Source organism: Sinocyclocheilus rhinocerous, unplaced genomic scaffold (assembly GCF_001515625.1).
Source record: "Sinocyclocheilus rhinocerous isolate Xijiao unplaced genomic scaffold, SAMN03320098_v1.1 scaffold116, whole genome shotgun sequence".
NCBI classification, from domain to species: domain Eukaryota; kingdom Metazoa; phylum Chordata; class Actinopteri; order Cypriniformes; family Cyprinidae; genus Sinocyclocheilus; species Sinocyclocheilus rhinocerous.
Window position 1 is genome coordinate 272,955 of NW_015649590.1, and position 17,064 is coordinate 290,018.

Genomic DNA, 17,064 nt, shown 5'->3' on the forward strand with positions numbered 1-17,064 from the left:
AAAGTGTGGCTAGGGTTCACACTCGAGCGCACGCACGCACACACACACACACACTCACACGTGCGCATGCGCAGTCTCCGCCTGCAGCTCGGTCCGTGGCGGCTGCTGCTGCTGCTGTTTCTGTCCGCCGCACCGAGAATCTCCGTGTTTTTCCGCTGCGTTCTCACCCGTCGCCGTTTATGCGTCCGAACCCGAGCGCCGGGCCCGTGCTGCTCGGTCCGTACTCCCGGTAAAAGGCTCTTCTGACCTCGGCTCCGGGCGTTATGCGCTCAAATGAGGCCTACATGCTGAAGCTGTCCTCCTCTTCCTCTTCCTCCTCCTCCTCCCATGCATGAATCTCACCGTGATGGCTGATGATCAACAACAACAGCCCGGTGCTCCCGGAGCGTCCCTGCAGAGCCCCGAGGCGACGGCGCTGCAGTACAACAAGATCAAGAATTCAGTTTGGTAAGAGATCCGATCTGGGTCCGATCTCAGAAACACTCCTGCACATCTCCAACACTCATCTCTGCCCTGAGAGAGAGAGAGAGAGAGAGAGAGAGAGAGACGGAGCACCTTGCGTGCATATGACGGGTTGCGCTTGGAACGGGATGTCTGATTTCACTGCATGCGATGTTTGATTGTTTACATAGGATGTCTGATGTCAAATGGACAGCAGGCCTGTATTTCAGTGCATGGGTTGTGTATGATTTTTTTTGCATGGCATATCTGGCTTCAGTGCATGTTATTATGGCTGGTTTATGATTGCATTAGATTGTCTGATTTCATTGCATGGTACATCTGATTTCAAATGCAACTGATACATGATGTCATTGCATGTGACTGTTTCAAAGTCTGTTTCTATTTCCATTGCATTTGGATGCCTCAATTTATTGCATGGATTTTCTGTTATTGCATGGGATGTCTGATTTCAAATAATATCTGGTTTCAGTGCATGGAGATGTCTGATTTCATTGCATGCCATGTTTGATTGTTTACATAGGATGTCTGATGTCAAATGGATTTTTTTTGCATGGCATATCTGGCTTCAGTGCATGTGATTATGGCTGGTTTATAATTGCATTAGAGTGTCTGATTACAATGCTTGGATCTGATGTCGGATTTTATTGCATGGATTTTCTAATGTCACTGCATGGGTGTCTGATTTCAAATAATATCTGGTTTCAATGCATGGAATTGTGTTATTTCGTTTCATGGCATATCTAGTTTTTAAGTGCATGTGATTATGTCTGGTTTATGACTGCATTAGATTTGTCAGATTTTATTGCTTGCATACGATGTCTGGTTTTATTTATGGATTTTCTGGGTTTATGTATGATTTCTAATTTCATTTGGATGTCTGATTTCATTTCTCGCATATGATGCTTGATTTTCTAGCATGGATTTTTTTTTTGTCTGCATGGGATGTAATTGCAAAGGATGTCTGATTTCATTCCATGGCATGCATATAATGTATTATTTCAATGCGTGTGATTATGTCTGATATTTAATTTAATTGCACTTGAATGTCTGATTTCAGTTGCAATGGATGCGTGATTTCATTGCATGGGGGTGATGTCTGATTTGATCTCATGGATTTTCTGATGTCATTGAACAATATGCATTTAAAATCTGACATGCCATGCAATGACATCAGAAAAGCAATGAGATCAAATCAGATATCATTTCCATGCATTAAAATCATACATCCAAATGCAATGAAATCAGACATCCCATGCACATGCAGTGACATCAGAATGTCCAATCAATTAAAACAGATGCCCTAATGCAATTAGAAATCAGACTTAATCATATAAGACCAGACATAAGATAAGCCATGCAAAGGCATCAGACATCCTACATGCAATGACATCAGAAAACCAATGAGACAAAATCAGACAACATCCCCATGCAATAAAATCAGACATCATATTCAAGCAATAGAATCATTGCAATTAAAATTAATGAGACATACTTGCATTATTTGCATTTTAAATCAGATATGCCATGCATTGACAAGTAGTATCTGATTTGAGTGCACATGATTATGTCTGATTTCTAATTGCATTTTGCGATGTCTGTTATAATTGCTTTGATTATATGATGTCTGATTTTATTGCATGGATTTCTGATGTCATTGCATGCCATATCTTTTTTTCAAATGCAAGAAATATTTGATCTCAGTTACATGAGGTGACTGTCAAAGTCTGTTTCTAATTTCATTGCATTTGGATGTCTGATTTTAGGTGCAATGGATACATGATTTCATTGCTTGAATTGTATGATTTCATTTGCACAGGGATGATGTCTAATTGCCTTGAATGAATGTTAAATTCGACGTCTGAAGTCCACTTACACCTCATTTCCTATTAAAAAATCAGACATGAAAATGATTTTAGATGATCTACATGCACTAGATGCATGTAGCTTTTTTTTATCTCCATAAAAGCTTCATTTCTCCAGAAACAACAAACCTGTTAGTTGAATAGACAAGTGGTGTAGAAACGCACCTGCCCTGGACTCGACCTTTGACACTGTCATTAAGAATTTTTAAAAAGACGGTGCTTTTTCTACGAATTCTTTTATCTTAAACAAGCGCAACCACCTCCAAGAAATGCCCTGCCTGTTATCAGGAACCTAACAGCATGTCTTTTTTTCCCCACTGTGTTCATACTTGAAGCACAACTGCTCTAATAATCAGTTTTTCTTGTTTTACAGCAAATCTGTACAATCAAAAGAGATAAGCCATGCAAAGGCATCAGACATCCTACATGCAATGACATCAGAAAACCAATGAGACAAAATCAGACAACGTCCCCATGCAATAAAATCAGACATCATATTCAAGCAATAGAATCATTGCAATTAAAATTAATCAGACATACTTGCATTATTTGCATTTTAAATCAGATATGCCATGCATTGACAAGTAGTATCTGATTTGAGTGCACATGATTATGTCTGATTTCTAATTGCATTTTGCGATGTCTGTTATAATTGCTTTGATTATATGATGTCTGATTTTATTGCATGGATTTCTGATGTCATTGCATGCCATATCTTTTTTTCAAATGCAAGAAATATTTGATCTCAGTTACATGAGGTGACTGTCAAAGTCTGTTTCTAATTTCATTGCATTTGGATGTCTGATTTTAGGTGCAATGGATACATGATTTCATTGCTTGAATTGTATGATTTCATTTGCACAGGGATGATGTCTAATTGCCTTGAATGAATGTTAAATTCGACGTCTGAAGTCCACTTACACCTCATTTCCTATTAAAAAATCAGACATGAAAATGATTTTAGATGATCTACATGCACTAGATGCATGTAGCTTTTTTTTATCTCCATAAAAGCTTCATTTCTCCAGAAACAACAAACCTGTTAGTTGAATAGACAAGTGGTGTAGAAACGCACCTGCCCTGGACTCGACCTTTGACACTGTCATTAAGAATTTTTAAAAAGACGGTGCTTTTTCTACGAATTCTTTTATCTTAAACAAGCGCAACCACCTCCAAGAAATGCCCTGCCTGTTATCAGGAACCTAACAGCATGTCTTTTTTTCCCCACTGTGTTCATACTTGAAGCACAACTGCTCTAATAATCAGTTTTTCTTGTTTTACAGCAAATCTGTACAATCAAAAGTGGAGAGTATATTGGTAAGTCTCTCATGTTATTAATTATGAGCGTTTAGGCAATGTGCTTCCAGTTTTGGTATATCCAGACAGATAATTTGGACTCTAAATTAGGGATGGGCGATATCTTATCGTTTGCGATATACTGGTAAAAATTCTCCCCACGATAACAAGTAGTCTTCCCGCGATAATAACGATAAAGCCTAGTTGTTGGCATATTTCTGTGTGCGACAGTGCGGAATAAATGTACTACAGTAGCACTTGTGTGATACAGTTCTGCATGTGTATGAGCCTGTTTACAAACCTGTTGTCCAACAAAGATATCATTTATTGACATGCTTTTTCTCCAAATTAACTTAATAACATAATGTGAAATAAATTCTTTTTGTGACCAGACGTGGTTTCATATTACAGACTTATAGTATTATATACAGTGATAAAGGCTATGTCTATTAGCATTGCATTATAAATATACTTTCCTTATAAAAATATATCCAAGATTGCTTGAAGAACACAGATAAACCATATATTTTGTGCAATCGTATGTTTATTGTCTTCAAGTTTCATCAGTTAAAATTTCTCTAGCTACAGCTAGAACTGGATACCTTTGTCCATATTAGGGATTTCCTGGAGCGTCATCAGGGCTATTACTTCTGCGATGCATGTGGAGTTTCTGCGCAAGGGCGCCATCCGGCTTCCAGTATGAATTAAACAGACATTACATTACGTGTGTACTCAGTAATGCTCACAACACCCTGTTTTGGGTAAAAATAGGAAAGATAATAGTTTTCTCTAAAGAAACAGGATTCCCTGAATTATCGTCATTGATATGGTTATCACAATAAATACCAGAAATTATCGTGATATATTTTTAAGCCCATATCGCCCATCCCTACTCTAAATTTAGATTCTGCATGAGCGATGTTCAGAGTTGTTGTTTAAAATGCAAATGCATTCTATATTAATGCAGCAAGTTGCAACGTTGCTTGACAAGTGTAAACTGTAATAAACTATAATCCTTGGTCAGTAAATTTTAAATATTATTTATAAATGTAACTATTTATGAATATTGAAGTCTTATTGCTATTGCCACTGTTTATAAAATTAATTAGCTTTTTTAGAGATAATATTTGGTAAATATTGCATTAGAAAATTACATATTATAAATATCTTTTGTTAATGGCCTTTTGGAAAAAGACTTTTCATGGGAATAATTTAGATTTTCTATCAAATATCAAATGAAAAATGCATATCTAATTGCCATAGGTTTATATTTTGATATTTAGACATTTAGCAGACGCTTTTATAAAGAAAATACTATTATAAGTAATAGTATATAATACTATTATAATACGATATAATACTATTATATCGCAGATATAAGAAAATACTACTAAATTATTGGATATTGTTTTCTCAATTTTCATTATGATGTAAAAAAAAAAAATTCTACTACTGAATTTGCCATGAAAATAGCTTTTTCTGGAGATATGGTGTTAAATAAAAAATTTTTTTTTTTAAATTAGCATTACATTGACCACTGATTATCTAGTAATCAGCATCAGTTACTGGTGAACCAGGCAAACTTGTTAATTCATCACACTGAAAATGGAAGGTCAAGCCGAGCACATTGCATCGTGGGATACAGTATTGTGCGTCAAGTGCTCTAGTTGTATAATGCACATTTAGGCAAGTGTAGAAGATCATAGAAGTGTTACGTGCATACAGACAATTAGCACAGTATACATACTGCATGCTGCAGTGATAGTATGAGTATTGTGGTAGTATGTTATTAAAAACATTATAAACAAGACATTTAAAAATGCAGATTCAACATTCAGTTTTTAGATGTAGAAGCATTGCATTTACACAAATGTGTTTATGAATTGTTTTGCATCTGTGAATGAGGTCATTAGTTTGTGAGTCATATTTAGTGAATGTCTTCATTTTGAGACAATTCTGATCGTGTAACGAATATGTTAGTGATATTCATTACTGTCTGACGGTGTGATTTATTTTTAGTTCCAGCACTCGTGTGTGTGTGTGTGTGTGTGTCATCTGAAGGCCGCTCACTTTTATCAAAACAGTGCTTTCTACAGCAGTTGTCATCCTAGAGTTACCCATAGTTATTTGTCGACAGCGAGTGTGTCATAGTGTCCTGCTATGTATGTATATTAATTTATTATGATATAATTGATATGATATAGTTGTCATAGTTCTTCCTTAGTGTGTTTATAGTATTTACACCAATTTTCACTCCATAATTGCTGGTAACTTTCATAAATAATTATGAATAAGCTGCAAGTAACACATTGAATTAAATGTGAAATTTCGATTTAGAAAGACTGAAATAGTAGGCTATTTCCTTGTCAAATGTACTCCACTAATCTTTGTTTTATTTACAACTCTGTGAAATCATTTTTACGGTGTATCTGAATGTTAACGCAAATTCTTTAATATTAACATGTTTTCAACAAAGTACTGACATGTTTTTAACATTTAAAATTGCTGACATGTTTTCACCAAAGCATTAACATGTTTGAAATACTAGCATTTTTTAACATTTTTAAATACTAACATGTTTTTTTAACATTTTAAACAAAGTACTAACATGTTTTTAACATTTTAAAGTACCAACATGTTTTCAACAAACTACTAACATGTTATTAACATTTAAAAGTACTAACATGTTTGTACATTTTAAATGAAGTACTAACATGTTTTTTTAACATTTGAAATTACTAACATAATTTCAGTGAAATACTGATATTTTTTTAAACATTTTAAAATACTAAGATTTGTATTTTGTTTTTGCTTTTTAAACAAAGTACTAACATGTTTTTTAATGTTTTAAAGTACTAATTTTTTTTTAACTTTTAAATGAAGTACTAGCATGTTTTTTACATTTTAAAGTACTAACTTTTTAACATTGAAAGTACTAACATATTTTCAACGAAGTACTGACATTTTTTTTACCATTTTAAAATACTAACATGTTTTTAACATTTTAAAATACTACGATTTTTATTTTTTTTTTTGCTTTTTAATCAAAATACTAACATGTTTTTTTTAACATTTTAAAGTATTCACATGTTTTTAACATTTAAAAGTACCAACATGTTTTCAAAAAAGTACTCACATGTTTTTAACATTTGAAAGTACTAACATATTCCCCACAATTTTTAACCGATCACAATTATATATTTATAAGTACAAGTGTTTAGGAAAGTACTAGGCTATAGTGGTTTCTGTGTCTATTTAGTGTTTTAAAATTACATAAAAACAGTTATTGTAGGAAAAAAAGTTTGTGGTTGTTTGTTATCAGATATAAATGATCCTAATAGAGACATTTGAGTTGTGATGCTTATATGCAAAAAAAAAAATGGAGTGGAGTGGAATTGTATAGATTGGAATGGGTTTGAATAGACTGGAATATAATAGAATGGAGTTGAATTGAATTGAATAGAATGAAATGGAGTAGATTGGAATTAAATGGAATGCAATTGTATAAGATTGGAATTAAATAGATTGAAATAGAATGGATTTGAATAGACTGGAATGGAATGAAATTGTATAGATTGGAATTGAATATAATGGATTGGAATAGAATACAATTGAGTGGGATTGTATAGAATGGAATGGATTTGATTTTGAATAGATTGAAATGGAGTACAATGAAGTAGAATTGTATAAATTGGAATGGAATTGAATGCAATTATGTAGATTGAAATGGAATGCAGTTGTATAGATTGAAATTGAATAGATTGGGAATGGAATGGATTTGAATAGAATAGAATGGAATGAAGTGGAATTGTATAGATTGGAATTTTTTTTTTAAACCTGGTTAAAGAGTGTTTGTTTGAGACAACATGACGCAGAGCAGCATATTACTTTTATAAAATGCCTGGAACATCAATATGATAAAAGACACCAATGTTCACTTAGTAGTTTAATCATAATCAAGATAACTCTTTCACCAGTTAATTGGTACGACTAGCTGTTTGTAAAAGCAACATACAATCGACCTTCAAACGCAACTCATCCAAACCGAATTTAGAGTTGCATTATAAATATGGAACAAAATACTGTATTGTGTGCTAGAATACAATGTACAATATACAATATAGCCACAGTCAAAAAGAGCATTTTGTGTTTTGTTGTTCAGTGATTGGCCAGTAACACCTGTTGCTGCTGTACAGCCAATCAGACACAAGATATCTATTCCATACATCATATTGCATTAGAATGGTGCTTATCAATAATCACAGTCATTATTGAAGGTGTTTAGTAACATAATAAAGCCTTTAAAGAGTTACACAGAATAAGAATAAGGCTGTTTGCTTTGGATGGAAGGATTTGTGACGGCTACCTGGTACATTTAGGAAATAACAGTGAATTGTCTTTTATTTTTTTATTTACTCTGATTGGCTGTCAAGCCTCACCCCAGTCACGAGCGCCGGTTTCCCCTAGCAACAAAGAGGCGACTAGAACAGGATGAGGTGAGAGGAATTCATTCTCACCAGCCAATTAAATGCGAGGTGGGCGGAGCCTGTGCTGAAACGACGTGTTGCCAGTGTGTCAGCATTGACATGCATGTTTACTGTCAGGGTTTACATGGCAACCGGCTAAGAGCAGGGCAGGATTGCAGGTTTGCTGCTGGTCATATGCGCAGACACGTACTGTGTGCCTGGCCGACTCGAGGAGCTCTGGCTCTCCCCGTACAATACGCAACCTTGCGGAAATGAATGCAGGAGAAGACAGTGATGTCATGGGCCGTGGAGTCTTGCAGGGGCCAAAAATCAAGGCCTTTAAGTGAATTTTAGTGTGTGATAATGGTGTGGGAATTTGATATTGTGCATGATAATAATTAATTTTCTTTTATGTTTTGGAAAAAAGTTACTAAAACAAGCAAAATTGCATTTCTGCTGCAGTGGAATTTTTTGTCATTTCCATCACAACCAAATATATAAACTTTTATTGGGAAAAACTAAGGCTGAACGATTATGGTTAAAACTTATGACCACAATTTTGCTTGATTAAGATTTCATTGAAATGATTGCACCTTCACAAATTTAACCACAAATTAAGAAAGTGTGAGGTTTATTTTATCTCTCTACATTACGAAAACTTGGAAAACTTTAAGCAGTGAAATTCTTAATATTAATTAATATAATTGTATAATAAGTTTATACTTATTTTCACAAACAATACAGTCAATAGTTTTATAGCAAGTATCTCAGATGATGCTTAAATAATCAATAAGTAAAAATCACGATCATGATTAAAATTATTAATCTTGCAGCCCTAGAAAAAACTCCTAAAATACTTGATGTGTCATTAAAATAATAATAATTATTATTATTATTATTTTTAAAACTGCAAATTTCGCATACAAATACCAAAAAAAAAAAAATTGTAACAAATTTTAATGAATGTTGTACATGAATGTTGCACATGCTGGGTTTTTGTTTTTTAGAGTAAAAATAATGTCAAACTTGCCTGAAATTAGTGTGACTATATCTGATTAATGAAGCAACGTTGTAACATGATGCATTACTATAAATCTAATGATTTAAACAAGGTGCCGCTGACTTGCTAAAACAAGCAAAATAATTTTTTGCCCCATCAAAATAAACTTTTATTGGGCAAAAACTTTTGTTCTGAAAAATATGGTGGGACTGTAACTTTTGGGGAAAAATACATTTAGGTTAGTCATAGAATTTCACTGATTTTAACACTTTAATTACATGTAATACTTGCACGTGACTGTTAACATGCTGTGATTTTAAAAATAATAAACTTGTGTGAAATGCCCTTGTCTCATAATCCTTGCATTGTTCATTCACACAGCAAGATGTTGAGAAGTTTACAGATATTGAAAAGCTCTACCTCTACCTTAAGTTGCCTTCTGGTCCCAGTAGTGGCAATGAAAAAAGGTACATATTATTTTTTATCTACCTTATTCCTTTCCATATCCCCCTCCTCTCCTTTTATGATTTCAACACCTCATGAACCATTTGTGATTTTTGTGCTTTGCGATATCAAATACACTCATGTCTGATAATTATGATTGATTCATGTTTACATTCAGTGAAACATGCATATATGAAATGCATTTATGAAACAAAATCAAAGCATATGCAAGTATCATTTTTTTTTTGTAATATTGTCTAATTTTGCATTTGTTGTCAGCTTCAAATTGATTCATGATTCATTCAAGCTAATAGATTTTGTGTAAATTATGACATTGCAATACCAAGCTTGTTTTATCATTTGTTTCCCCTTATCTGTCCATCATGTCAACCCCTCTTTCCCAACATGATGTCCAATAGAACTGAAAATCAGAGGGGCTCTGGAAGTCCTGCGATATGGTACTACAACTTTAACTATATTAAAGGGAAAAGAATTTTGAAGTAATATGTAACATGATATATTATACAGGAACAACAGACGTACACACAGCTTTCTGGTGCTACACCATCACTGTTTCAAGCCTTTCTTTTCCTCTGTTTTCCCAATAGTGACCAGAACTCCATGACGTCGAGCCGAACTCAACAGATGTACGCATTCAACTGGATCCGAAATCACTTGGAAGAGCACCCGGAAACCTCACTGCCAAAACAAGAGGTGTACGATGAATACAAGTGAGTGGTTTAATGCTGCAGTAATGGACGGAGTTTGTGTTTGCTTGTACTCATCAGTTTCTCATGCTGTGTTTCAGGAGTTATTGCGACAATCTGGGCTACCATCCTTTAAGCGCAGCTGATTTCGGAAAGATCATGAAAAACGTTTTTCCGAACATGAAGGCACGCCGTTTGGGCATGAGGGGGAAATCAAAATATCCTTTTGTGTGGAAAAAATCTTGATATGTTTTGTATACTGTAGATTGCAAAATGCAATACACCTAATGCATGACAACATTTGCTTTTGAAACATTTTGTATGCATTGAGAATTGTTGTGCACCTTTACAATGCATTACGTACTGCTACAGCGGGCTGAGAAAAAAAGCATTTGTGCACATGCCGTCACTCCCTAACCTGGACTTGCACAAATCAGGAGATGGGGTCAGTATCCTGTTCCTGTCAAATCCAAAACAAGAGATTCATATCAGTTTATTTTAAATGCCCTAATTACAACAACATTATGTGCAGGTTTGATAACCAAGTCCCCTCTTATCCCTCCTCTTCTTTAGTGTGAGTTGTTGGAGTCGACTGGACAGTCTCCCAGTGCTGAGGATGAGATGCGTTCGGCAGCTTGCGGTCTGGTCTGCGAATGGGCTCAGAAGGTTTTGAGTCGCCAGTTTGACAGTGTGGAGGAACTGGCACGCTTTCTTCTCAACAGTCATTATATAGGCACTAAGTCCATGGCAGCTCTGACTGTTATGACTGGAACCCCAACAGGCAAGAAACAAAAAATACCTTGCATACAAATCTAGATGATGCATGAAAATGTTGGTTGTAGCAGCTACTGGTTTACTTGTGTGGCATTCAGACTATGTTCATTTCTTGTTTCTAACTTGAATCTCTTTGATAAAAACCAGGTATGAAAACCCCTACGCCTGCCTCTGCCTTTGTGCCAACTGGTGAAGCCAACTCATTCCAGCCCCAAGTGAAGACCCTCCCTTCGCCTTGTGTAGACGCCAAACAGCAGCTGCAGCGGAAGATCCAGAAGAAACAGCAGGAGCAGAAGCTCACCTCTCCTTTGCCCACTGATGCCCAGGCCAGAAGGGCAGAGGCGGGCACACCTGGCCCTGGATCCAGCCTGACCTCTGGAAGTCCTGCACTACTATCCCCTCAACAAACCATAGGCATTGTGGTTACTGCTGTTCCAAGTCCTATTACAGTAAGGAGATTTTGGTTGATAGCAGGGTATGGATGATTTAACATTGCTCAATGGACAAGTTATTTAGATTGTGCTTTTGTTTGCAGGTTCAGAGAAACAGGCAACTAATGACCTCTCCAAGTCCTGTTGGGGCAGCAGAGGGAAAAGTTGTACCTGTTAACTTCCAGGTTGTGACACAACCTATTAAGCAGTCTCCAAAAACACCCCAAAATATCCCTGCCAGCCCAGTCGGTGACAGGTTGGCTAGACACCGATATGCTCAGATTTTACCTAAACCATCGGCCACAAGCGCCATTGCCCTTCGCTCAACCCCAACGCTCCTCATCACCAACAGTCCCATCAAGACGGTGATGCCCACATCCCACGTTAGCTCTGTAAATGTGGTCAAGATGACTGCAATTTCATTAGCTCCTAACAGTAGCAGTAGTAGTAGTACTCCTACCCCGTTGCGACCTGCTTCAGTGGGTGTCAGTAGCACAGCTTCCCTGGAAGAATCTAGCCAAACCCATCAAGGTCAGAATGGGGCATCTGTCATGTCTCTTCAGTCATCTGGGAAAGCTGGACGTCCCTTCACGACCCTAACCCCATCAGCGTCCACTTTTACTAATGAAATAAAAGTGACATTTGAAGCTGTGAATGACAGTAACTCAGCTACTGCTGTTGATAAACAAAACACTGTATCAGGGGCAAGTACAGGACTAAAGAATGAAAGAGCCACTAAATTCAGGGCTTCCAGTGAACCCTCTCTTTTTATTAAGGCGTCTCCTATGCCTGAGAGAGTGGCAAGGGCCAAGAGTGACTCTACAACCCCTTCAAGTACAATCATGGGGGCTCTTGCCCCGAGCAGCAATAACAACAACGATCAACCAGAAAGTACTTTGTATTTAACTGTTACTAGCCAGAATTTAGACGCCGAATTGTCATCCATTTGTGCGGTGGCAACTGCAAGCACTTCTTCTAAAGATGCTGGCCTCGGTCCAAAAAGCCTTCGAAAACGCTCTGCATCTGTTTTGGAAACCCATACAATCCCAGTTAAAAGAGTATTCATTTCCCAGCAACCTTTGGATGTTAGCAGCAATACCAAGCCTGGTATTGTAATAGCAGCTAAGACGATTCAGAGACCTGGCACCCCAGCAAGACCAGAGAGCGCTCCATGCAAAGTTACACTAAAACAGAGTAGCTCTCTTCCGACTCAAATCTTGGCTCTTTCTGACACCCGCATTGGAGCCCTGGGCACCTCTCAGACTGTTAATCCTCAGAGCTCTTCACAAATCGAGAATGAAGTTGCTGATATTAGCCCGAATGAAACTGCTTCTGGTAATAGCACAGCTTTACTGCAACAAATTCCAAGACACCAACAAATCAGCAGTGACGTTTTTCAGGAGGTATCTGCTGTAAGGGAGCTCAAGAGTTCGCTGCAAGACTACTCGCAACAGATGCAAACAGAACACAAGCAGATTGCAACTAATCCGTTACCATTGATGGCCCAGGCAACTGAGACCACCAGTCAGCTCACTCTTCAGCAGGACATTGTTGATTTTGCAGGAGCCCAAGCAAGCATGGACTATTTCCCCTTCAATGATGATGATATGACCCAGGACAGTATTGTAGAAGAGCTTGTACAGATGGAGGAACAGATGAAGCTGAATAGCTGCTTGCAATCCTACCTGAGTTGTGTTGATATATCCCTACAAGGTCAAGCCACAGTTGGCCAAGGAACAATCCTGTCACCCCATCAGACAAGTACACAGTTCTATCATTCTTCCCATAGTAGCGCCACTCCAATCCACACGCCAACTCCGACGCCCACACCGACACCAACACCTACTCCAACTCCTACCTCCGAGATGCTACCAGGGGGGCTTAGCTTGACCAGAGAAAGCCCTTGTTCTCGAATGGCACCTGTTACCCCAGTGGATAGCATCTTAGGTGGGCGCCATACACCCATCAGCACTCCACTGTCAAACTGCAGCAGCAGTGTTCCTCCAAGTCCCATTGAATGCCGCAATCCCTTTGCGTTCACTCCTATAAACTCCAGTATAACTGGATATCACGATGGTAGCGTTGTGTCCAGCAGTCCAGTGAAACCCATGCAAAGGCCAATGGCCACCCACCCAGATAAAGCCAAGCTGGAGTGGATCAACAACAGGTACAACAGCACCGCAGGATCTCCCGTTATCTCCACCAACTCCACCATTGGTTTCCTGCCCAGTTACCAGGATCTGGTCGAGGACCACTTCCGTAAACCACACGCTTTTGCCATCCCAGGTCAATCTTTCCAGTCTCAGTCAAGGCATCAGGATGTAAACTTGGGAAGTTTGACAACCGTTTCCCCAGTGCAACAAGGACAGCAAACCACCCTTAGTAGCAAGCAAGAAAGTTTTGCCGTCCCAGCTCCGTTGGACAACAAAGGGGCAGGAAACGCATCTGGAGGAGGAACCTTCAGGTGTCGCAGCGTTAGCCCGGCAGTTCGCCAGCGTAACCTTAGTGGCACCACTGCACAAACAGTCATCACCCCACGGTCTGTTGTTTCTCCCTTTAATTGCCCCCTGACATCTGAGGTCCTGAACATTTTGTCCAACAACCAGTCTGTTGTCAGTGCCAGCAGCTTGGCCCAGAGGAGCCAGTCAGTTCCACTAAACATCATGATGCAGTCTGAGCTGCTGCCCATCAGTCACCAGGTGCAGCAAAGCAATAGTGCTAAGATCACCACTGTGCTCCTTAGCAAGATGGACACAGATGGAGATGATGCAGTGCGAGGGCTAGGTGTAAATAACCTGCCCGCCAATTACACAGCACGGATGAACTTAACCCAAATCCTGGAGACAACACAGGGCTTCTCCAGAGGCCCCAACTCTCAGAACCAGCAGCTGCCTCTGGACTCAAGCCCTTCGCCCTTTGACTTCCAGAAGACGGGTTACCTCATAAGCACGGGGGAGGAGCAAGTCACCTTCTCCTGTGGTGACAGTCAAGCACAATCAGGCTCTGGACTGCAACAGCCGGAAGAGCAGCTTCAGCTCCAAGAACCACAGTTGGAGCTGCAAAACCACCAACTACAGCTCCAGAATCAACAACTGCAACTTCCAGCTCAGCAATTACAACTCCAAGACCAACAGCTCCAACTTCAAGACCCACAGTTGCAACTCCAGGACCAACAGTTGCAGTTGCCGGACCAACAACCATTACAGGATGACCCAGATCTCAGCCAGCAGCACTTGTTGCCCCAAACCTCGCAGCAAGTTGTGAATCAGGAGCAGCAAGAGCAGCTGGACTTCAACACTACCGTCAAGGATCTCTTAGGGGAGGACAGCCTCAATCCCAGTTCGCAACTCGTCGGACAAGTGGCGTCAGAACTCAGTGCTGTCGCCTCTGAGTTTTCCAGCGATATGCGGTTGACTTCTGACCTTTCGAGTAGCATTACCGACCTGAACACTTTGGACCCCAACTTGCTGTTTGACCCCAGTCAGCAGCAGGACCAATATGAAGACGCCACACTGGAAGAACTGAAGAACGATCCTCTGTTTCAGCAGATTTGCAGCGATACTGTGAATTCTGCTGGTTTCGATTGGCTGGAGAATAAAGACCAGCCAACCGTGGAAATGTTGGGATAATATTATTTCCTGTTCCTTTATTGTTGATGTTGCTGTTGTCGTCGTTGTTTATATTTGTGGTTTCTGTTCCGCGTTTTGTTTTTTGTATTGCACCGTTTTGTGTATCCTTTACGTACAAAAGTATTGAATGACGTGTCTGTGCAGCAAAAATCTGGACGCATTGGACTGTCCAGTTTAAAGTGCCAACCTGAGGTAAATCTCTTACAGGCATGTGCTATATCTGAATTTTTTACAGTTGTTTTGTTTGTATTCTTGTTGTATGATTTCATGGATCATTCCAGTCATTTCTCCCCATTCAGAAGTCATTTATAGTGGACGGTCAGATATTTCCTCTGGTTCCAGCTGGTAGTAAAGTACGTTCAGTATAATGAGACATCACCTGGTGCACAAGCATATCCCTCTTTTATATATTTCCTTCCTCTAAAACCATAGTGGATATTGAGAACCTGCATGCAAAATTTGCTCTTGTATTTCAACGAAATGCAATATTCCAAGTGACGAATCGTTGACTTTGGGGAAACACCCTTTCTAGACAGTTGTCTAAGCATCCAATAATGTGGCTTTGTGAGTTTGATAGGAGACCAAAAGATTGCAAAAGAGTGCCCCCAAATACCGTAAGTACAGCAGAGGTGAAATAACACATCTACATATCGTAAATCAGTCAGTTCAATGAACTGCAAAGATCTTAGGTGCTACTTGGTGCTGACTTAAAGAATCGCATTTACTGTACTTTTCATCAGCCGTCATTTGTTTTGTCAAAGTTATTTTACACATTTTGGGGGAAAAGGGTATTTAAGGCCATAATACTTACGCTGTTAAATCCAAACTGTTGGGTAAGGATGAGACTTTTGGTTTGTTTTATTCCAGAAAAATGGGAAGATAAGACTCGTCTGCCTTATTTCCAGAGTCTAAGGCCTTATTCCATCTCATTAAAGGCTTCTGAATTCAAGAATTTCTTAAAAGAACGAACTTGGTGCACTTGTCGTGAATTAGCAGTTCTCCATGTTCAGATGGTTGCTAGCCATTTCGTAGGCTTTTTAGCACATCATTTCAAACTGGTAGTGATGATGGTATGGTGATGGCTAGATATTCTTACCAACTCGAGATCAACAGGCAAACCTGTGTAGTTTCTCCAGCCTTAACTCCATACCAAAGAGCAGCTGAGGAAGAACAAGAGATTGCGATCCGTTGAGGTTTCCATCTTCAATCGCCTGTCATCTAAAAGGGATCTTGACCGTTTTAGTTCGCTTTTACAGTAAGTGAATTCACATTTGTGTAAATTATGTATATGGCGGATGTATAAATGGGGAGCATGTTGTACAAGTTCACAAAGGCTACATTTCTAGGCTAGTAGTGCGACATTTGTAAAAAAGGACATAGTTGTCATCATGAGATTTCCATTTTATCAAGATGCTAATGGTGATGATTTGTAGGTAGATTCGAGTGCCCTTAAGAAGAAAAAGCTGATCATAACGAGTCCATAGCCAGCACGATATTTCGCTTGTTACGTTTCTGGCTTCCTGTGATGTGCTAGTAAATATTGGGTCTGTAGCTTGCTAATGTACCATTTTTCTTAGGAGTTTATTGGTTCCTGCGTACGCAGATGTGATGTGTAAATGAAGAGAGGATATAATAGCATGGATTTATCAAGAAAAAAAGAAATTAGATAAGACTTAAATATAAAGTTAATTTAATCGTGACATAGCTAAATGTTGTGTGCAGAGACGAATCAAAGGAGCAGACACTGGAAATGGTTTGAAAACGTTTATCTTATTGCACTAAAAGTTGCGTTTTTTTTCCCCGTCGACAAACAACAATTGGTGCCCGCGTTGTTTTTCTTCTAAAGACAATAAATAGAGGAATTACTCACTCATGCTCGAAAACGACAATGAATAATTGCCTTGTGTAGCAATGAGCTCTAATCTCAGTGAGATCCGCGTTGTACGACTTCTCGTACCTGAGAAGAAAATACGAGATTTAAAAACGACGAGTT

General features: G+C 38.5%; 1 protein-coding gene across 2 annotated transcripts; it reads left to right on the forward strand.

Moving 5' to 3' along the window:
- Window positions 1–17,064, forward strand: rfx7b (regulatory factor X7b). 2 transcript variants are annotated; one of them, XM_016515732.1, is made up of 10 exons: window positions 1–447; window positions 3,608–3,641; window positions 9,468–9,553; window positions 9,950–9,988; window positions 10,139–10,261; window positions 10,339–10,455; window positions 10,598–10,682; window positions 10,811–11,018; window positions 11,159–11,460; window positions 11,547–17,064. In XM_016515732.1, the coding sequence occupies exons 1-10, from the start codon at window positions 332–334 to the stop codon at window positions 15,069–15,071; spliced, it is 4,635 nt and encodes a 1,544-aa protein (XP_016371218.1). In that variant the 5' UTR covers window positions 1–331; the 3' UTR covers window positions 15,072–17,064. The 2 variants fall into 2 exon arrangements, with proteins under 2 accessions (XP_016371218.1, XP_016371220.1); XM_016515734.1 differs by lacking the exon at window positions 9,950–9,988.

What these genes read in the sequence shown, in the direction of transcription:
- rfx7b (XM_016515732.1), top strand. Translation starts at nt 332, where the DNA reads ATGAATCTCACCGTGATGGCTGATGATCAACAACAACAGCCCGGTGCT. An exon ending in GAGGTGTACGATGAATACAA is followed by an intron (nt 10,262 to 10,338) that starts GTGAGTGGTTTA and finishes GCTGTGTTTCAG; the next exon opens with GAGTTATTGCGACAATCTGG. An exon ending in CTGTTCCAAGTCCTATTACA is followed by an intron (nt 11,461 to 11,546) that starts GTAAGGAGATTT and finishes TTTTGTTTGCAG; the next exon opens with GTTCAGAGAAACAGGCAACT.